Genomic DNA, 22310 nt, shown 5'->3' with positions numbered 1-22310 from the left:
TTAAACCTCCCTCTCGCCCACACCCCTTTCATCAAACTCCAGGCGCTGACGAGGCTAGGAAGCCGAAATGCATCCGCCACATTTGAGTTTGCCTTCAATAAAGTGGTTCCTGACGTCCCCTACACAGGCCTCTGCCTTTTCCTTTGGGAGGAGATTCCTGCATCAATTTGCGCGAACGCCAGTTTCGCGCCACAGAGGCCACCGCATCCAAGCCGGCCTGGGACTACTGGCTTTTGCTCCGGCAATTCTGCTCTTCAGGTTACTGAAATTTACCAGGTCCACCAACGGAGCGGGAAGCAGCGTTAGCGGTGTTGCAGCATTCATGCACAACTTTGGGCAAGTAGGACTTCCTGACGAGCCCCCGTCATCTACTCTTCCTGCATTCTGGGGGTTTTGCGGGCAAGGGGACCCGAGGGAGCACCTTTACAGAAGTGGGACACTTGTGCCAGCGAGAGTGAACAGCCCTGAAACCCGCACTTGCACTGAACTCTTTCCCCCGCATCACTCACCTACAGGAAGAACCGCATTCTGGGAATTGCAGTCCCTGCAGTTTCCCGGAATCTTCAGGTGTGCCAGATGAACTATTTGGAGGCGGAGCCAGATGCGACCCAATTGGTGTGCGGCAGGACATTGTTTTAAACCTCCCTCTCGCCCACACCCCTTTCATCAAACTCCAGGCGCTGACGAGGCTAGGAAGCCGAAATGCATCCGCCACATTTGAGTTTGCCTTCAATAAAGTGGTTCCTGACGTCCCCTACACAGGCCTCTGCCTTTTCCTTTGGGAGGAGATTCCTGCATATATATATATATATATATATACTAGCAGCCCGGCCCGACCTTGTCCGGGAGCAACAGGCTTCCCCGACCCCCGCCCACCCCGTACATTGTCCAGCAGCCCGGGCCCCCGCCCGGCCCGTGCCCCGACATGGGTCCCCTTACCTCAGCCACCGCTCCTCCCGCCTGTCCGCTGCTCGCACCGCCGCTGGCCTGTCCGCTGCTCCTCACGTCACCACTCCTCCCCCGCGCCATGTCTGCCGCTCCCTTACCTCAGCCGCCGCTCCTCCAGCCTGTCCGCTGCTCGCACTGCCGCTGGCCTATCCGCTGCTCCTCACGTCACCGCTCCTCGCTACTTCGGAGGGACTACTTTTTCTTTGACTGTAAATTTTTTAAATAAAGTTTTTATTTTTAATTTATATAGCCTATGACCATCTACACACCCTGACGATTCCAACAGTGTATCGGGTGGGTGGATTGGCGCTGTGGTTCCCGAGTTTACCCGCCTCAAAGGCTGAAAGTTCTTCCTTTATTATAGTAGTATAGATATATATATATATTTTTTTTTTTACACCAAGGATCACTTTATTTGTTCTCATTCTTGGTTCAAATCAAAACAAACAACTGACACAGAGATATCAGACCCTACTCAGGGCCCCCAGACTCAACTAGGAAGCCATTAATGCATGTATTCGGGGATGTCAAACCCGAAACACCCCCTCTGAAGCTACACCCCTGACTGTTGCAACCTGTACATGCTATTTTACCATTGAAGAAACAACTCAGATTAGGCCATTTTGCTTTGAAGTGAAAATCTGAAGAAAATGTAATAAACCTGCTTCTATATGCCCTGCACCTGTCAGGATATACTTGTTGTACTCTAGGGAACATAAGGTATATTTAAAAAGAAACATTTGGTGTGCTTTGTAAAAGGAAATGTATGCCGTACCCTACCTTGAGCCAGGCACTGCTGTGCTTTGTATTTCAGCAATTACAGCAGTTCTTGGTCCTAACATGACCATTGTGGGGACATAGAATCCTTTAACATGCTACACCAATAACACAGGGAAAAACCATATTCTAATTGTTCAGTAGCTATACTCTATATGTCGTGCACAATAGTTGACATTCTTTGCCAGTCACAAACACTAGATTTCTACAATCCATGCAGGACTCCATCCTCTTACATATCCCTTTTAAATGATATGGAATGATTGAGCCTAAAAGTGAAAGCCAGATTTAAATGTAGTGTCTAAATAATTAATAGAAAATGCTGTGGGGGGGGGGCGGAGCTTGCTCAAAACCAAGATGGCTGCTTGAGCTTTGAGCTCTGAGAAATCATCTAAACATCCTACAATTATTCGGCAGCGGTGTGCCTAAAAACATAACGTAAGACGAGGCCCGGCCATCGGAAGACGCCCGGAAGAAATTGTGTCAAACTCCGGCTTTGCTACGACCGAGCTCAGCGAAGTTGTGAAGTCCTGACGGCATCCACCTTGCCAGGCCCTGATTCCCGAGCTGGATTTGGTCTGCGTAGCGGATTCAGACCATCAGCTTCGCTGTTAGAGCGCCCGGAGCGTGAGTGACACGTTGAGCCGCCCCCTGGGAAACTTGAAGTGCTCACTGCCCCTGGAGCTCCAAAGCATCGTTGCACACCAGAGGTGCAGGCTTGAACCTCGGCTACACGCGGCTTGGGGGATCTCGAGTCGCCACTGTTTGGGGCCACCAGGAGGATCCGCGGCACATGGCAGAGAAGTCCTGTGCACTTTTAGCATCGCCGCTGCTGCAGCCCTATTTGCCCCTGGCGCATGAGCCAAATCTGTGGGATGTCTCCCTCATTGATTGTGCCCTTTGCGGATGTGCTCTGAGGGCCTGTACGGACGAGACGTACGCTACCCCTCAGGTCCGTCATCTTAGCTCCGTGTGATGCGGGAGCGCTGTGCTCCGACCGGAGACGAAGAGCAGTGTCCAGGATCTGTGGGTGCTGCACCCCGGAATATGGTTGGTGAATTGTTTGAGGAGGCCCCTTAGAGCGTGCTACTTTGTGTTCTTGCGCCGCAGGATTGGGAGTCTGCGGCGCCCTTGCCCACGGCCCTCGCCCATGCTGTGATGCCTAAGTAGTGCGGCTCTCCAAGGCTGTGCCCGATCTACTTGCAGCCTGGTGGCTGAGTGCTTTACTGAGGCTCCCTTGCTTTATATTGAGAAAAGAGTGGTGCAGTGCACAGAGATATTGTTAAGTTCTGAAGAGCTGGGGGTAGGTGCCCGGAGGAACTAGGTCAGCAGTATTGTGTGTTTCACCACCATCAGGGACCCAGTCTGGGTGCAAACTTCCAAAGTCGCAAAACTCGAACGCTGACCTACACACTTGAGTTTGGGTTCCTCGGCAGGTGTATGTACTGGTGAGCAGGGGCCCGCGTCGTCCTACACAAGGTGTTACCCTTCAGACTGCTTGTTAGCGGTGAGGATTAGAGTTGCCTTGGCTAACTTGCGGGCTTTCTTGCAATTTCGCATACTGAGCTCCAGTGAGGGGGAGTGAAGGCGGTCTGCCCGGCTGGTCATTATTGTCGCAAAGATGGGCAGGGTGGACTGAGCGCAGCCGAAGCTTTCCTTTGAGCAGAAAAGGTTGAAGTCTGATGACGCAACTACTGAAGATGCTGCCAGAATGCAAGCTCCCACGGCTGAAGACCCAAGCCCTGACATCCGATGCAGGCTGATGGCCATGGAGAAAAGCTTACAAAGTGGCATTACCTCACTGGGTATGAAGATGGACACTCTATCATACAGGATGGACAGAATGGTTGAGCGCTTAGACAAACATGCTGAACGGCTAGATATGTTGGAGCGTAGGATTACGGAGGTGGAGGAAGTGCACACTACGCTCAACACTGAGCACAAACAACATGGGAGAGTCCTGTGGGTTCTTCAAGATAAAACTGAGGACTTGGAGGCTCTTTCCTGTCGCTGCAACCTTAGAATTGCTGGCCTGCCGGAGTCCACCCCAACTGGCACCATGGAACAATTTATTGAGAAACTGCTGGTCACCTTACTTGGAGAGGGAACTTTTTCCGCTATGTTTGTGGTGGAGAGGGTACACCACTCCCTGGGGCTCTGCCCGCCCCCGGGGGCACCACCTAGACCGATCATCGCAAAATTGCTCAACTATCAAGACCGGGACGCTGCGCTAAGACTGGCAAGGGAAAAGCAACCACTGGCTTACGAAAGCTCCATGATCTCACTATTTCCGGACTTTACTATTTGAGTGCACGAAGCGCGCCAGCAGTTTGTACCCATGAAGAAACAGCTACGAGATCTTGGCATTGACTACGCCATGTTGTATTCTGCAAGACTCCTGGTTAGTAGACCGGACCGTTCTCACATCTTCACTGATCCAAAATCCTTGCAGAGGGCCTTAAAGGACTGGTCTAAGGAGCATCGCCACAGTCAAAAATGACACCTGCTTGACGAGGCGGCCGGGGGTCACTGGAGGGACAAGATTAAAAGTGGCTGGCCACCTCTGTCTGATAAGTATGGTCTCGGGGTGGGGTATCTGGGGGCGGGGATGGCCAGTGGGTTGTCTGGTTACTGACAATTGCAGCACTGAGCTGACTCTTTACCATTTATATAAAGGGGGTGGTATGCCTGGGTTAGTTAAAGAATCATTATAGATTGCAATTTGGGGGGACATCGGAAACGGTGCTGAGGATCAACTGAGACGGCAGCTCCATGAAGCGGCTGTACGTCTGGCCCAAAGAGACTACTCCAGGACTATTGTAAGTAGCTGTGTTCGGTCCCTGAGGTACTATATCCCGGAAATGGAGGGGGAGCCGCTGGACTATGTTCCATACGATTGGCGAGGCCTGAGACTATTTGGATCACGTGGCTGCATACTTATACACTGACGATGCACGGGGTGGGCTCTTTCATGTCCAAATAGTATTCCTTGTAAGTCGAGTAACATCCGCCCACGAGTGAGTCACACAAGGGAGGATATTTTGATTGGAGGGGTGGAGGGGGTTTTGATTGGGAGTTCTAGGGGATGTATCATGGCTGAGTTGTGGGTGGTCTGTCATGGGTGGTGGGAGGATGGGTTGAGAGAACAGTATTGCTGTCTTTGTGTCTTTGTTGTTTGATGTTTTTTGTCAGTTTGCATATGGTGTTCTAACCAATAATTTGCTGCACATGTCAGGTTGCACAACATGCTTTAATACACGAGATGGTGGGACCCAGTGATGTTGATGCTCTATGACGCTAGATACCCTCCGCGCGCTTACGTGGAATGTCAAGGGGCTTACTGACCATCGGAAGCTGCACAAGGTGTTGAATTATTAACACAGGCAGAGCATTGACATAGCCCTTTTACAGGAGACACTCCTCCCACTTAATGGCACATTACTCCGCAGCAGAGAATTGTTAGATAATATAAATGTCTCAGGTTTCACCACACATGCCCGAGGGGTGCTGACCTGGGTTAATCCTCAAATCATCATACTCACTGGTTCAATCAGTCATGGACAGGGACAGCCAATATATGATCTCCAGAAGTCACGAGAAGGACATGGACTTATTCATAGGTAACGTTTACGGCCCCAACTATGATTGCCCAGAGTTTTACACAACACTTGCAGATGCTACCAGCAGGTACTCAGAAGCTCATTCCTTTGGGGTGGGGACTTTAACCTGGTCAGAAACCCAAACATGGACAGATCGGGGGTACCAATGAGGCGTCCCTCCGCAGCAGCTAGAGCACTTGAGAGCACCATGGTTGGCATGGATCTTTGCGACATTTGGCGAACCCGATACCCGGATAGGGGAGGTTACACACATGACTCAGTTTATCATAATCTGCATACTTGCTTCGACTACTGGTTGGCTTCCTCACCACTCCTGGTGCACACTCGGGAGTGCTTGGTACTTCCTCGAACTCTGTCAGATCACTCCCCCCTTCTGCCCGTTCTTATCACCCCAAAGAAGTCTATACCACTATTCACTTGGCGATTTCCCCCTTACTCATTGCTGGATCCAGCCTTTAGAGAAGACCTGGCTGAAGCTATATAAGTGTTTTTTACTATTAATGTGGGGTCAGTGAGTAGTGTGGGAGACCTTCAAGATCTACATACGTGGTTTCTCCATGGCCAAGCACTCAGGGGTTCTCTGCTCTATCTGACAGCGACTGGCTGATCTGGAAAAGAAACTGGGAGCCCTGGAAAGATGTCAATTAGCGGGTGATGATGAGGCAACATCGCATGAAATTAAAGAACTGTTGGGAGAATATCATGAAGCGGCCGACAGCGAAGCCAAACACCTTGGCAAATACGCTACGGCACAAGTTTATGGGGAGGAAGACAGGCCTGGCTCTGTACTGGTTCAAGTATTGAAGGCAAAGCGCAGTAAAACACGGGTCACTGAATACAGATCTGCAGAGGGTGAACTGCTATCTGAGGATACGGACATAGCAGACGGGTTTAAACAATTTTACTCAAAGTTATACACATCCCAGTCTTCCAGCACTGAGGATGAAATCTTAGACTATCTTGTGCACATTAAATTGCCATTCCTCACCAATACTCATCAGGAGTTTCTTATGTGGTCCATAGAAAAAGACTACATTCTATTGGCCTTGTCGGGTATGAAAGCTACTAGTGCCCCAGGGGTGAATGGCCTTACTATCGACTTTTATAAAGCTTTTTTGATTTATTACTCCCACATCTCTCAGCGCTTTTTGATGACATGTGCGTGTCAGGCACAATGCCACCAACGATGAGAGAGGTGATAATTGTCATCATTCCCAAACCATGCAAGCCATTGGAAGAGTGTGGGTCTTATCGCCCACTCTCTGTGCTCAATGTTGACACCAAATTCTTTGCTAAGATTCTTGCTAATCGTTTAGTACCCCTGGCACCAGTACTAGTGGCTCCTGAGCAGGCCGGGTTTATCCCAGACAGGAACCTCACCTACAATCTTCGCACGGTGTTTGGGTCCATTCAACATATTAAACAGTACTCTAAAGCGGTTGCGGTTTTCCTCGATGTGGAGAAGGCCTTTGACTCGGTGGAGTTGCCCTTTATCCGACACATACTGTCTAGAATGGTGCTGGGCCTAGTCTTTTTAAAACTGATAGGGGTACTGTACAATTCCCCCTCTGCTAGAACAAAATAGGAAACTTGGTGACGGATCCAATTGTTGTAACTAGAAGGACAAGACAGGGTTGTCCGCTGTCCTCCATTTTATATGCCCTGGTGGCTGAACCGCTAGCGTGTGAATAGAGGGAGTACCACAGTCACAAAGGTATCCGCTTCCCGAATTATGAGATCATAGTGTCTACCTATGCGGACGACACGTTACAATATGTTCGCGACCCGCAAAGTAATCTCTCCTCCATCCTAAGGAAGGTAGTGCATTTTGGGGCGCTGTCGGGATTGTGGATCAATTGGTCTAAGTCCATAATCTTCCCGCTCACTCCAGTCACGATTCCTTTTGAGTTGGACTTTCCGTTACAATGGTCCACAGACGCAATATGGTATCTGGCGGTCCGGCTTCACACAGTTTTGGAAATTGTATTTAGAGAAAATTACGGCACTGCAGTCAGCAGGCTGGAGGATGGCGTAGAAACATGGACTAGGTTGCAGTTGTCTCTGCTGGGCAGAATTTCTATTATGAAAATGGTGGTACGCCCCCGGTTCCTGCTCCTCTTCACAAACATACACATAGTTTTACCTTACTCCTTTTTTCACAGCGTCAACAAATTGTTGATACAAGCAAGGGTGAAATGGCAGATACTTACTTTACCATATCACATGGGGGGGTTAGGCGCGCCAGATTTAAATTGGTAAAATAGAGCGGCGCAACGCGCCCAAGCTTATTATTGGATGCATGGCTCGCCCGATATCCCGTTTCCCCGTATGGAAAAACCTTTTGCTGACCCGCTTCCCCTTCCGGCCCAATTTTCAAAGCCCAAGACCGTAGGACGGGGATATTAGACTCCATTAATTCGACCCGTCATGCTTGGCATAATTTACTGCAATTACAAACGGGGGCCTTATTGTACTCCCCGGTTATGCCAATTGAATGGATTCTTTGGCTGGCCCCATGCAGAGGCAGAGGGGTTATACGTGCGCTGTACTCATTGAACATTTTGACTGCTGGGAATCTATTCCACAATGGTCTAGTTAAAAATTGAGTAAAGTTGGAGGGCTTGGCTGATACTACCTCCCTGCTGCAGTTGTTCCAGTTTCATAGAGTGTGGCAAGCACTGTTTGACATATTAGCAGAGGAACTCCAAGAATCCCCTGAGTTGTTGGAATTGTCCTACATCATTAAAGCTAAGTCGCCCGAAAGATAGTCTCTAGCATATATAAGTTAGCAATGTCCCATACAGCAAATTACTATATTACGGCCAGGCTGGCCTAGCAGCATTATTTAAAACAAACTATAGATGACTCTATGTGGACCTACTGTTGTACTAGCACACAATGTATTTCTTTACACGGCAGACATAGGCTGATACACTTCAAGTATGTGAATAGAGTGTATTATACTCCAGAGAAATTACACAGGTATGGACTGAGGGACAGCCCGGCTTGCAACAGATGTAACGCACAGCCCGCAGATTTCCTTAATCTGGCGTGGTCTCGTCCGGGGGTGTATAAATTCTGGGAATCGGTTTTCCGAGAATTGGGGAAAATATCTGACTCAACACTCACTCCAGGCCCTTTTGGGATATTCCGAACAGCTTCCCAAGGCGATACACAGATTAGTAGACATGGGTCTCCTCATGGTAAAACGGAGGGTAGCTATCAGCTGGTCTAGGGGCCCTAAACCCACTGTAGCACAGTGGTTGCATGGCATGCTCCATTGTTGCACACAAACCGAGAATTTCAGCGAACGACTCCCCCTCGGAGCGGACCAAAGAACTTCTGGGGGCTTTACAGGACATATTTGTTCACTAGAGAAACTGATACAAGTGGTGATGTCTCCACCGCGCTCAATAGCAGTATCCATACTCTTGTCACTTAACCTGCTTTTATGCAGCCCATCCTCTGCTGAGTTACCTTAGATGTCATGTAACCATGGTACCTTAGCTCCCAAGGCGACACACCTGTGCTGGCGGGAGGGTTTGCCGATCTGGTGTCCGTTCAATTTATGGGCCTCCCACCTCTGTGGTACATTTATTTTAACCCTGGGCGTAGTTCGCGAAGTAGCGCTACGCACTACAAAAGCTACGCGTAGCACTACGTGAACTGCGTAGTACCCTGTTCGCACTGTGCAAGATGCTCTTTTCAATGATTGCACAGTGCTGACAAGCATCCGGCACTGTGCAATCATTGAAAACGGCATCTTGCATAGTGCGAGCTGTAGTTTTCTGCCACTCAAGTATATTTTTACTCGAGTGGCAGATTTCTCAACACGGACTGGTAGTTTCTCATTGCAAGTGGTCCCAAGCATACGAGAAAACGGACCTCCCCGCATTGAGAATCTCGCTGGGAGGTTTATTTTTCACGCTCGCGATCGGCAACTTGATGTTGCTGATCGCGAAAGAGGAAAAAGTCTCGCCAGAATGTCATTTTGCTTGCTTGCAATCGCCAACTTGACGTTGAGGACCGCGAGCAAGCAAAAAATGACCGCTGCACTACGCTACGTTTGTTTGCACTGTGCTACGTGCAGTTCGCGTAGTGCAAAGTAGAGCAAAACTCGCAAACTACGCGAGCGTAGAGTAAGTGCTTTGCCCCGGGTTTATTTATTTACAGATGATCTTCATGTGTTTTATATTTTGGTAATCTACTGGCCGTCGTAAGTTATGTATGCTTTGGGTATGATGATAAACTGTGCGCCAAGAATTTTTGTACAGAAGGTTCAATAAAAAATGTTAATAAAAAAAATCATAGAAAATGCTGTTTCATAACTTTCCTCTTTTCTTTAGGCTATTAAAGAATTTCAAAACATTTACACCACAGCCCTTGACGACTATAAAAAAGGGGTAGAAGGAAGTAATGCAACTCTACTGTCTTTCCACACTACAGTAAGTATTCTACATGCTAGCATCTACTAATCTGCCTTATGATAGTATTATTATTATAATAAAAATCATGTTTAGTCACATAAACCTGCTACTTCTGTTTCTAAACGTTATTGATTACCTTTAACATGTTTCAGGACAATATGAGGAAATATATTTTTATACTGATTTACAGGAAGGAGCTGCTGAAAATGAGACATTTTGCTAAATTTCATTTAATGAATAATAAGAATGTTGAACCTTTTAGGTCTGGTTGAAATTGCAGCCGTCACCAGTCCTTATGTGATTAAAAAAAGAGCTTTTAGGATTACTACAGGAAGAGACTGTAGGCCCGGTCAGAAATGGTTACCTCAGCACAGTTTTTGATCTGGCAAAAGCTGTGTTCCGCCAAAGAAAGGGTCCTTACCCTCCAGGCAACTGCGATCATTGTGTTTTTTCAATCTGTGTGAGCATGGATCACTAAATTGAAAGGGATCGAGCATGCCTTTTAGGGCACACATACTTCTAAATAATCATGGTGTTTGCTCTTCTCTGCAAGCAGCACAGATGGGAGGAGAACAGACAGGAGTGTGTTGCTGTATTGCTGTCACCGCCCCTCTTCCCTTTCCATCATCAACTTCAGATTGCAGTTTTGTGTTTGAGATCAGTATGAGATGCTCAGGGTCCACTAATTAATATGCATGTGTACATACTTTAACAAAGCACTTCTTGAGAGAATGGTGTTGTTTCTAATTGCTATAGTGAATACATGTATATGATGGCTGGTATAAAATGTGATATGCTATGTTGCCATTCACTCACCCAAATTGCAACCATCCATTCAGCCACCCATCTCGCCTTCAATGTGCTTTCGCCAAGTAGGAATCATCCGTTACGGGACAGTGCAATTTCCTCTATTGATAACTCTTCCAATCTCTTGCTGCTTTCTACAATTTACTCTCCACCCTTTTCTTTGCACACCCATAACCATCAGCTCAACCTCTCATCTGTTCAGTCACTAATGTATCTCACATTCATGTATGCGTGCATCGGTCCACAACCCCACGTTCATGTATTGATCCACCCAACCATCCATCCGCATACTGTCCTTTCATCCACCTATCCATCCATCCACATGCCTACCTTCCATTCACCCGTCCATCCATATACCTACCTTTCATCCATCCATGAATCAACTATTCATCTATCAATCTACCATTCATCCATAATCCCCATGCCATCCATTCATCATACTTACAGACACATACCAACCTTTCTCCTACCTATGCATCAATCTATCCATCCATCCATTTCCACATCTACCATTCATCCATCTGTCCACATATCCATCTTTAATCCATCTATGCATCCATCTACCAATCCCCTGCCATTTTGATAATAAAGTTTGTAATCTGTATAATTATAGTGTTGGCTTTTCTCTGGTGAAACCCATCAGTACAGAGGCAAAGCCAGGGTGAGCACATGTAGTTAGGAAACATGTGTTGGTTCATTCTTGTCCCCTGCAACTTTCTCTGCATTGACTCCCTTCACCTAATGTCAGCAACTTCCCTCCACGCAGCCACACTTCAAACATTTTCATTCCAATGAAGGACTGCATAAATGCATTCTGCCTCCTCTACCTTCATCCGGCTAATCATTTATCAGAAAATGTATACACTCGCCTCCCATCTATCTATGCATTGATTCATTGATCCATCCACACATTCAACCTCGGTTCATCCATCCATCTTCCTTTGATATGTACATCCACGCAATCACCATCCATCCATCAGATCATCCATTGATCAGTTCATTCACATATTCATCATTCATCAATCTATTCATCCATGAACCTTGCCAGCTATCCCTACAACTCTGTTCACACAGCCACTTTCCACACATCTATTTATCCATAAAACTGTACTTTAAAACTGCTTGTCTAAACAATTAACATTACCTACTGCTTCATCACTAAAAGTACAAAAAACAATTGCGTAATATAGTACTCTTTTATATACCAACAAATGCAATTTTAAAAGCATTGCACAAGCCACTGTATGTTCTAACAAAAATGTAACTTGCACCTCTCCTATATCACTTTTCATACAATCTCTAAGGCACTTAACATGTATGCCACTTTATAAATAAACTTTTCTTCCTACCAACATTACCCATGCTATCTACTTGTAATGCTGCACATTAATATGCAGCAAAAGGAATAAATGATGGACCGAATGCTGAACTATGAAAACATTTACCCTCAGTCACAAAGATATGAGTTTAATCCGTTATTCAGTTGCTCACCACCCCACCCCAGTTTGAACCCAGCCATATGCAAAGCGGTCTTGATCCTGTTCCTTTTTGGAACAGTCAAGCCCGAACTGCCATGTCATGTCCTCCCTGGACCAGAAACAGGCACCCTGGGACCGGTTTCGGGGCATCACCCATCACCAGCCAGGCTAGCTTGAATCCAGTGGTGCTGTGAGCATGTGACCCACGTCTGGGCATACCCTTCCCCCAAGAGCAAAAGGATCAAATGATGGAAAAAATGCTGAACAATGCAAACATTCACCCCAGTCACAAAGATCCATCCTTTTGCATTTGTCACATTATTATACAGCATTCCTTTGAATCCGGAGCTATTGGCTTTGCCAATCCTTGTTTGTGAAGGGAGAAGGCGCGAATATGGTGGCTGATTCTCTTTGGAGTGGAGATTAGACAAAATGGCATGTCTTTATTCAATCTCAGAATGGTTTTCATATTTGAAAGGGGGAGTGTAACAACCCTGTAATAAATGTTTTCTCAGGTTTGTAGTCAGACCAGTGCTTCCAAGTCGAGTTGTGGCAGTTTTGTGTCAGTGCTTAATTTGAGCTGGTGGTTTCCGGTACTCAGCACCTGCACTTAATTGGTTTCCGGTGCTTGGCACCAGCACTTAATTGTCAACACCACACTTATGACAGTCTGCCACATGGTGGCGCTGCTAATCTAATTTAGAGATGAGTAGAACAATGGTTGTTTATGTATACAACATACATTAAAAATACTAATACCTGCCTCCCCAGCCACTCCTTTAACTTTGGGGACCTGCATTGACAGTCATGACAGGGGCAATGGGTGGTGAAAGCTGCAGAGGCCTCCTAGTCAGGGCCCCAGCACTTATTATTTTACAAATTAAGCATTGGTTTTGGTCAAGTTTCACTGAAATTGCAGCCCTCGCTCTAAACACGCCTGTCCCACTAAACAATGGCTGCATTACTTTTTAAAATTCACCAGTTCTCCCATAAGGAACAATGAAGTAATTTTAAAGGTCCCAGACACCCAGTGGTTATTCAGAGCCAGTATCTAGAAATTGTTTGCATTTTAAATTAAGCATTCACACCATGCCAAACAAAATTGTTGCAACTATATATTTTGCTCAGCTTTGTCGATCTAGGCTCTAGGCTCACAGACACACAAGGACCGCTTCACAAACATTTTTAATACCATAAATGCCAGCTGGAACCAGTGCCTCCCACACATGACCCTTGAGTCTTTCCCCTTCACTAGTAGGCTCTTCTCATTGTTATGAGTAGCAAGTTCATACTGCTGAGCTTCCAGGTTCTCTCAGGTATCCTCAAATAACTGAACAAACTCATCAGCAGTGTCATGGCCTGGTCACATGAGGAACATGGTCAAGACTGGATAGCATATGGCCGGGCCTGAACTGGGGTGGCGAAGTGAGCTAAAGAATGATGATGGATTCAAACCAGATCTGTGACTGGGGGTGAGTGTCTGAAAAGATTCAGCTCTCTGTCCATCATCTCCTTGTGTTTGCATAAATTGAAAGAATCCAGTCAATAATGAGTCAGAAGATTATGGAGTCAGAAATTAGAGATATTATAGAAGGGCTTAAGAATGGCTTGCCAGGTGAAATATTTATTAATAAAAAGGAAGGAGGAAGTTATTCCAGTTTTGAAACAGCCTTTTAATGCAATTTTATCGTAATACCTTTGCAGTACCATCGTCCTGGCATGATACAATAAATTCCTTGATAATACAAAATGTGAATTGCATAGATGCATTTTGCTGTTGAATGCACATTAGAAAATCTTTGCAGGAGTGATGGCCCAAAGACTGGTAAACGTTGCAGAAGAACTGATCCATGAAGATCTTAAGGAATATGTCAAAGGGAGACAAATAAATGATCTTACATATTTATTGATAAGTGTAATAGATCCGGCGATAGCGTATATAAAAAAAAACCCTAGCTGTGATACCACTGGAAATGTTTGTCTCAGGTTTGGATTCCCCAGATTTTACATCTGCAATCCAGTCTTTGTATAAGGCCACCAACAGGAAAAGTATTGGTCCAAAAAAAACCAAAGTCTGTTACGAAGGAGTAGAAAAAAAGGATGACTTATTTCTCCTTTATTACACTCTCTCTCTTTCTCGACCCAGCCATGCAGTTTTTTCATCAATAATTTCACTTCAAATGTTGCAGTGATATTATCAGTGATGTTATAGAAGATGTCATGAGTGATTTAATATGTGAGGTAATTAGCAGTGCATGGCAATGGTGTGAGTTATAATTACCTTAGGGCATGAGTTATAGCTATTTGAGATAACTATAAATGCTGAATTTCTATGGGTTTATGTGTCTAAAATCTGAATCTAATTATAACATCCCTGCAACCTTTGTTTTTTTAGTGAATTTCTGTGTTTTTGTAATGCTATTACCGAAATACTATGTCCCTGTAACCTTTGTTTTTTATAGTAAATGTCAACATTTTTTAAATATAAAATCGTATGACAATTTGACGCATTAGTTCAATTTACTGATATATATTTTCATGAGTTTATAAATACATTTTATTCACAGATTCATTCTATATATACCTTTTATATATTTTTTTAAATAAGGTAAGGTAACTTGTGTGGTCTTTCTTTAAATGCACCATGTCTTTCAATTTAAAATTAATTTTATGGATCCGCGGATCTGTCATGAATCCTTGAACAAATAAGGGGTCTGTTGGTTGTGTTGCATATATTTAATATTAAAACAGCAATACATTTAATACAAAAATATGCCATTGCAGTTTCTGTAAGTGTATCACTGCCTGTGAGTGGCTGTGTGAGTGACTGTGTGGGGGTCTGAGTGTCTATATAGATGTGTGTGTGTGTGTGTGTGTGTGTGTGTGGGTGTGTGTGTGTGTGTGTGTGTGTGTGTGTGTGTGTCGCTGTGTGGTTGTGCAAGTGGGCATGGGAGTGGCTACATGGGTGTGGGAGTAGGTGTGTTAAGGCATGTGTGGGTGTGAGTGGGTTTGTGGATCAGTTAGTGGTTGTGTGAGTGGCTGTATGCTTGTGTGAGTCAGTGTGTGAGTGGTTGTGTGGATGTGTAAGGGGTTATTTAAGTGGTTGTGTGACTGGCTCTGTGGGTCTGTGAGTGGTTCTGTGGGTCTGTGAGTGGGTGTATGAGTGGCTGTATGGGTGTGTAAGTAGGAGTGTGAGTCTGTGAGTGGGTGTATGTTTTCTGGGTGATCTGGACCAGCAAATCTGCACAAATCCGTGAGGATCAAGAATAATTTCTTGCCCATTAGGGGTCCCCCACAGACCACTTCATCAGTAACATGGGGTCAAGTTACCTCTGCCTCTACACTGATGTCTTCTGTCACTTTTACTATATTAGCAAACAATGTGAACAGCTATTGAGCAAACAACGAATTTCTTTTACGCTAATCAGCAGGAACCAATGTTTCCCTTCTTTTTAGTTCTCACTTAGCATTGCAGCGCACATGCGCTGCTCGCTTTCCGAGACATGCAGTATACACTATAGCGGAGAAGCTTTGTTTAAGCTCGGTCTACTCTCCACCCAAGTTTTTGATTAGCTTACATTCTAAATGCTGCCTTCTCATTGGGTTTCAGCTTGTAAGTCCCTCCTCCTGACGGCCATGTCGTCATTTGTGTTGTTCCATGGCAATTGGCCCCTTTACTTTAAAAAATATTTTGTTCCCCTGCCACCCCCTGTTTCTCCCCGTGGTCTGTAACTTCTTGGCACCCCCCACACACTCTCGTTTATGCCTTTTTGGATGCCCGCACTTTGGTTACAAATGCAATAGGTCTCGCGTAAATACGAGTCCTATTGCATTTTAAATGCTTGTTTGTCCTGTGATTTGCTGGCAGAATTTGCACTCCTTTTTACGTGCCGCCTAGCGTTGCAGCGCTTGTGCTGCTCTCTTTGGTTTTGGTCATTTGATGCTAGATGAGCGTGAAATAGAAAGGTATATATTTTTTATTGTGCTGAGTGATGCTAGTGCTGCCTCTCGGTGCTAAAGTATAGCCCTCCATGGTATATACCTGATTATTGTGTCTGTGGAGCGCTGCTTGCTGCAGACTCACATAACACACACCAGGTGCTTCTGCCCTGCCAGTACTGCCCCACAGTGACCCGGTGAGGGGGATTTTCAAATCGAGGGTCACATGCTATGTGTGGCAGGGTGATTAGGGTGTGGCGTCACTGAGCCGCAGAGCTCTCTGCCTATCTGCAATGTCCAGAGCGGCTTGGAGTGAGGAGTGCAGCCCTGTGTGTGTATGTGTGATGAGGGCGCAAGGCCTGCAATGGTGTCGGCTCCTGTGTGTGTGTCGCCTAGCGTTGCAGCGCATGCGCTGCTCGCTTTGTTTTGGCCACTTGATGCTAGATGCGTGTGAATTAGAAACGTATATTTTTTTGAATAGTGCTGAGTGATGCTAGTGCAGCCTCTCGGTGCTAAAGTATAGCCCTCCATGCTATATTCCCGATTATTGTGTCTGTGCAGCGCTGCATGCTGCTGACTCGCATAACACACACCAGGTGCTGCTGCCTGGCCTGAACTGCCCCACAGTGACCTGGTGATGGGGATTGTTACACAAAACGTTTGCCCCCCCACACACACACTAGTGGTGTGCACCGTCTTCCCGCCCTTTAGCCAGTATGATGGACAGCTCACTCGAGGGTCCCCGGCGCCCTTCGGCGCGATGGGAAAGTTAATCAGCCCAAAAAAATTGTGCGCTTTGTCGAGGCTGGGCAGGTGTGTGTTCTCCCCATATCTACCGTCGGAAATTAGCTATGATGCTTGATGGAGGCCTTTGCATCCTTGACTTTCACGAGCTCTATCCCTGTGCAGTTCCTGTGACCACAAGCTTCTTTCTCCCCGGATCTGCTGCTCTGATTGGTGACTGTCCTTTTATACACACAAGAGGCATGTGAACTCGCATAGAAGCCTGCCTGTTTGCCCCCCCCCACACACTAGTGGTGTGCACCGTCTTCGCGCCCTTTAGCCAGTATGATGGACAGCTCACTCGAAGGACCCTGGCGCCCTTCAGCGCGATGGCAAAGTTAATCAGCAGAAAAGAAATGTGCGCTCTGTCGAGGCTGGGCAGGTGTGTGTTCTCCCCATATCTACTGTCAAAAATTAGCTGTGATGCTTGATGGAGGCCTTTGCATCCTTGACTTTCACGAGCTCTATCCCCATGCAGTTCCTGTGACCACGAGCTTCTTTGTCCCCGGATCTGCTGCTCTGATCGGTGCCTGTCCTTTTATACACACAAGAGGCATGTGAACTCGCGTAGAAGCCCGCCCGTTCCCCCCCCAACACACACTAGTGGTGTGCACCATCTTCCCGCCCTTTAGCCACTATGATGGACAGTTCACTCGAGGGACCCCGGCGCCCTTCAGCGCGATGGAAAAGTTAATCAGCCCCCAAGAAATGTGCATTTTGTCCAGGCTGGGCAGGTGTGTGTTCTCCCCATATGTACCGTCGAAAATTAGCTATGAACACCCCCTATCACCCACATGCAGGGTGATAGGGGCTGTGGCGTCACTGAGCTGCATTGCTCTCTCTGCCTGTCTGCAATGTCCACAGCGGCTTGGAGTGAGGATTGCAGCCCGCTGTGTGTATTTATTTATTTATTTATTATGAAGCTTATAGAGCGCGCGGCTACCTCCAGCGGGGGTGTCCCGGCGCTAAGACTACATGTTTATCACAGAGAGGGATGCCTAGTTCATGTCCATCCGACAGAAGAGCAAGGGCTGCAGGGGACCATGCTAGTTAGTGTTTGGAAAACAGCCAAGTTTTCAGTTTGCGACGGAAGACTAGCTCAGATTCGATGAACCTCAGGTCTAAAGGTAGGCTATTCCAGAGCTTGGCGGCTGTAACGGTGAAAGTTCTGCCGCCACTTCGCGTGAGCCTGAATCTGGGGATGATCAGCAAGCGTAGACTGTTAGATCTCAGATGCCTTACTGAGGATGATATCTTGAGCCTTTTGCTCAAGTAGTCCGGGCCAGTGCCATTGATTGCCCGGAAGGCAAGAATCAGAACTTTGAAGTCAATGCGACGGGCTATGGGGAGACAATGTAGTTATTCTCTGTATGCTCTGACCGAGTTGCGGGAGGGGATATTACCAATGAACCTTGCTGCCGCGTTCTGGATAATTTGAAGACGGTCAATGAGATATTGGGGGGCGCCGGCATATAGGCTATTGGCATAATCAAGGTGTGCCGTAATGAGTGCCTGGACCACCGTTTTACGGGAGGTCTGGGGAAGATAGGGAAAGATCTTCCTGATCATATGTAATTTATTAAAACAGGCCGCCGTAACTTTATTGACCTGGGTTTTCCCGGACAAGGTGTTGTCAAATATGAAGCCAAGGTTGCGGGCAAATTGCACTGGTATGGGTGGTGGATTGAGGACGGTGGGCCACCATAAAGTTGCAGGAGGAGTCGATTTCTGGCTAAAAAAGAGAACCTCAGTTTTATCAGTGTTGAGGGCAAGATGATTGGCAGCCATCCATGTGCAAATGTTGCCAAGGCAGTTATGAAAGTTGGAGAAAAGGGAGTCTGAATGGTCTCTAAATGAAAAGACCAGCTGGGTATCATCAGCGTAAGAGACCACTCTGACTCCCCAAGACTCAACTACCTTGGCAAGAGGGGCCAGATAAACATTAAGGGAAGGAAGGACAGAGATACCTGGATGATTTGAAAAAATAAGATCAAGTGTGTGACCTGCTTTGTGAGTGGGGCCTTTGACTAATTGAGACAAGGTAAGTCCTTGTAGGGTTTCCAGAAGTGAGGAAGCTTGAGCGCAGGAAGAGTTGTCAATATGGAGATTAAAATCTCCCAACACTGTAAAGTGGGAGTGTTTAAGAGAGAAATCCGCAATGGAATCCATCAGGGCATTGAGAGAGGGAGCAGTAACGGGGGGGGGGGGTTATATACCAGGATACCGGCAAAGATAGTACAAGCAGAATCCTTGATTGTGAGATACATGGCTTCGATAAGACCAGGGTTGGCAATTTTAGTAATGCTCAGTATAAGATGGGATTTTGCAATTATCGCGAGACCACCACCTGGTTTGGAGTTATCTCGATTGATGCCTAGAAGTCGATAGCCAGGGGGAATGGCTAAATTAATGTCCGGCTTGGACGAGTCTTTGAGCCAAGTTTCTGTGAGGAATAATAGGTCCCATTTGTGAGTGTCTAGCAACAGCCATATGTCCGAGGCATGTGCAGGAAGGGATCTACAGTTAATTAAGGCTGCATGTAAGGTAGCCGGGGTAGAGCAATGAGCGACATTCCTGGGCGTAGGAGACCGTTTGATAAAAGCAGGAATGGGGAAGTTACAGCATGAGCACGAATATGAGATAGTTTCCAAGCTTTGGGGGTTACAACACTTTAGAGGATTACAAGCGCTTTGGCGTAAGTATATGAGTTGCTCAGAAGACCAGGAAATTGTAGGGGTGCGAGAAGCAGGGGGACTGGTGCTAGGCGCGGGTCCGGCGCGGACGGGCGCAGACGTGCTTGCCTTAGGCCGTATGCCTGACGAGGGCGCGAGACCTGCACTGGTGTCAGCTCCTGTGTGTGTGATGAGTGCGGGCGGCCTGTAGTGGTGTATGCCCCTGTGTGTGTGGGTATGATGAGTGCATAAGACCCGCAGCGGAGTCTGCCCCCTTGTGTGTGGCTCTGTATGTGTGATAAGTGCATGTGGCCTGCAGTGGTTATCTGCCCCTGTGTGTGTGGTTCTGTGTGTGTGATGAGCGCCTGCAGCCTGCAGCGGTGTCTGCCTCTGGATGTGCGTGTATGTGTGTGTATGATGGGTGCGTGCTTCTGCAGCGTGTCTGCCCCTATATGTGTGTGTCTTTGTGTGTGTGCGTGTATGATGAGTGTGTGTGGTCTGTAGTGGTGAGTGCGTGTGTCTGTTTGTTTATGTTAGTGTTTGTGTATATGATGAGTGTGTGTGGGGCCTGCAGCGGGTATGTGTGTTCACGCATGTGTGTATGCGTGTGTGTGAGAGTGTGTGCCTGGTTGTTGTTTATATGTGCACGCAGGTAGTAATTGGAGTGTGTTCATGTGTGTGTGCACTAATTTATCTGTGGTTGCTCATGTGCTGCGCGGGTTGTAAGTCGTGTGTTTGTTTGCAGGGATGTTTGTAGGCATGTGTGTGGTGGTGAGTGTGTGTTTATATGCAGGTAGCTTGTATGTTTAAAACCCGCGTCCCATTTTTGTCAGGTGGACACAGTTTATTCACTGGCTGGGGTCTCTGGTGTGCTGGTTTCAGAAAACAACTTTCAGTATCAAAAACCGGAAGAAACGACAAATATCAAATGTTAAAAATTGTGCCACAGGCGTGTGTCCGGCATTGTAAGGAACTGGTGTGCCTTGCACAAAAGACTTCATGAAACAAAAACAGTAACTGGACACAGGACTGCAGCTGCCTTCACTGACTGCAGAGTGCACACGACAGGCTTACTGTGCGGTGTTAAGATATATACACATGGGTGTGCCAAAAAGACATTCGATGGCACTTGTTTAAGGACACACTCACAGGTGTACATACGCAGAGGAGCATATCACTTAAGGCTCTTCAGTAAATCCAACCTAAAATCAAAACTTTCTAGGAAACCGTGTTCTTAAAGATAGAGCTGCTCTATCTAGCTTGTTCCCCAGGTTAATGTAAAATTGTAGCAATTCAATTGCTTTACACACACGCACAGATGTATTACTAATAAACTTCCGATCTTTTGTCTCTCTGCTGAAATAAATAACTTGTGTTTATATTGAACTTAGTACAAGATCAAAATGCTCCCTGTATAATGCAATAACATGCAATAATATGCTGCATCACAAAATACTTACAGGGTCCCAAAAGCGAGAATGCTTGGGATTGCCAATGATTGTTTTATTCGCCAACTAGATTTTGATTCATGTACCAATTTTTTTCCAGTCTTTTAGCCAACTTAGCCTGCCAAAGAGTCTTCAGGTTTCTGCTATATTTTAGCATTCTAGGTGGCAAGAAAGTTTCAGTGAAGCACCATATGTACATAATACAGTTCACAAAGCCTAGCTCATACAGAATTAGCTTGTGCTGCTGAACTGAACAACTGCTCAGTCACTGCCAACTTGAAAACACTGTGCTTCAAGAGGACATTATTGCTGAACAGCACAATAATCCTGCTTTTGTTAACAAGGACCTTTTTTGCTGCTTATGTAAACAGATATTTTTTTCCTCAGAAAGAAGTTTTCCATTTTCCTCCTACAAAAAAGACAAAATAACCAGAAAGATAAAAGTTACATACTGATTAATAATTGATAACATCAGTATATTTTCTAAACCTTTCTAAATTTTTCACCCACAGTCACGTATTTACCTCTAATGCACCAGTAATGTGATATTCATTACTCCTGAAAATACCACACCATCAGCCAGTATATTTTCATATTTTTGCAAATTAAATAAAAACTTGCAATGAACTCTGCTTTCATAACAGTTTCTACAGTAACAGAATCATCTCGACACACCTTTCCTAACACTCACCAGTTTTCACTCTAGAAACATCACTCACACATCTCAGAGTGCTAAAATGTACATACAATGAGGTTCATAGGAGCAGTAGAGCTTGTTTAATTACATTCTTTGTTTTATAATTTGGACTGCAGATTTTATGGTATTTTTAAAAAATGTGCATCTGTATGTATCCATACTTTATTTCCCCTCTTATTTGTATTTATCCATATTAATTGTGTGTTTTGAAAAAAAATGGTATGGTAAAATGGTATATTTCCACATTTATTTGACAAACATGGACGTTTACTTTCATACCTTCCACGTTTTAGAAACTTAGCCAGCCAAATATAACAATACACTACAACCACAGGTATATATTAGCATAATATACAAATATATATTAACATATACTTGTATCTCTGACAACATTATCCTGCTTTGAACTCCCAGTTCTGTCCCTCTGCTCAGCCGTTGGCCTAGATTCATGAAGGAAAGCATGGAGAGTGACTCACGATTTTCTGTATTTTTCCATTTTTAAAAATAATTACAGACAGCAAACAAATTGTTTTTGGTCTGTATTTACCTGTAAAAATGGAAAACTAGAAGCTTTATTTATAATTTATGAAACTGTACTTCCTTTACTGACAAGTATATATAGTTGAACAACTTTATTTTTTACCACAATCTGCAAACTTTGCTCACATCTCTCTACATTGTAATGCGTACCCCTGAAAAGCTATACTAACACAT

The 22310-nt window shown here is 45.8% G+C and overlaps 1 protein-coding gene across 1 annotated transcript in view; it reads left to right on the top strand.

Moving 5' to 3' along the window:
- Nucleotides 1–22310, top strand: part of TSPAN2 (tetraspanin 2) — a 118941-nt gene that overhangs the window by 49449 nt on the left and 47182 nt on the right. The window contains exon 3 of the mRNA XM_086948665.1: nucleotides 9692–9790. Within this exon, the coding sequence (XP_086804791.1) occupies nucleotides 9692–9790 (99 nt within the window). The remainder of the gene's footprint in view (nucleotides 1–9691; nucleotides 9791–22310) is intronic.

The sequence above is a fragment of the Lissotriton vulgaris genome, unplaced genomic scaffold (assembly GCF_964263255.1).
Source record: "Lissotriton vulgaris unplaced genomic scaffold, aLisVul1.2 SCAFFOLD_1207, whole genome shotgun sequence".
In the NCBI taxonomy this organism is placed as follows: Eukaryota; Metazoa; Chordata; class Amphibia; order Caudata; family Salamandridae; genus Lissotriton; species Lissotriton vulgaris.
This window is presented reverse-complemented; position numbering and strand designations above follow the sequence as displayed.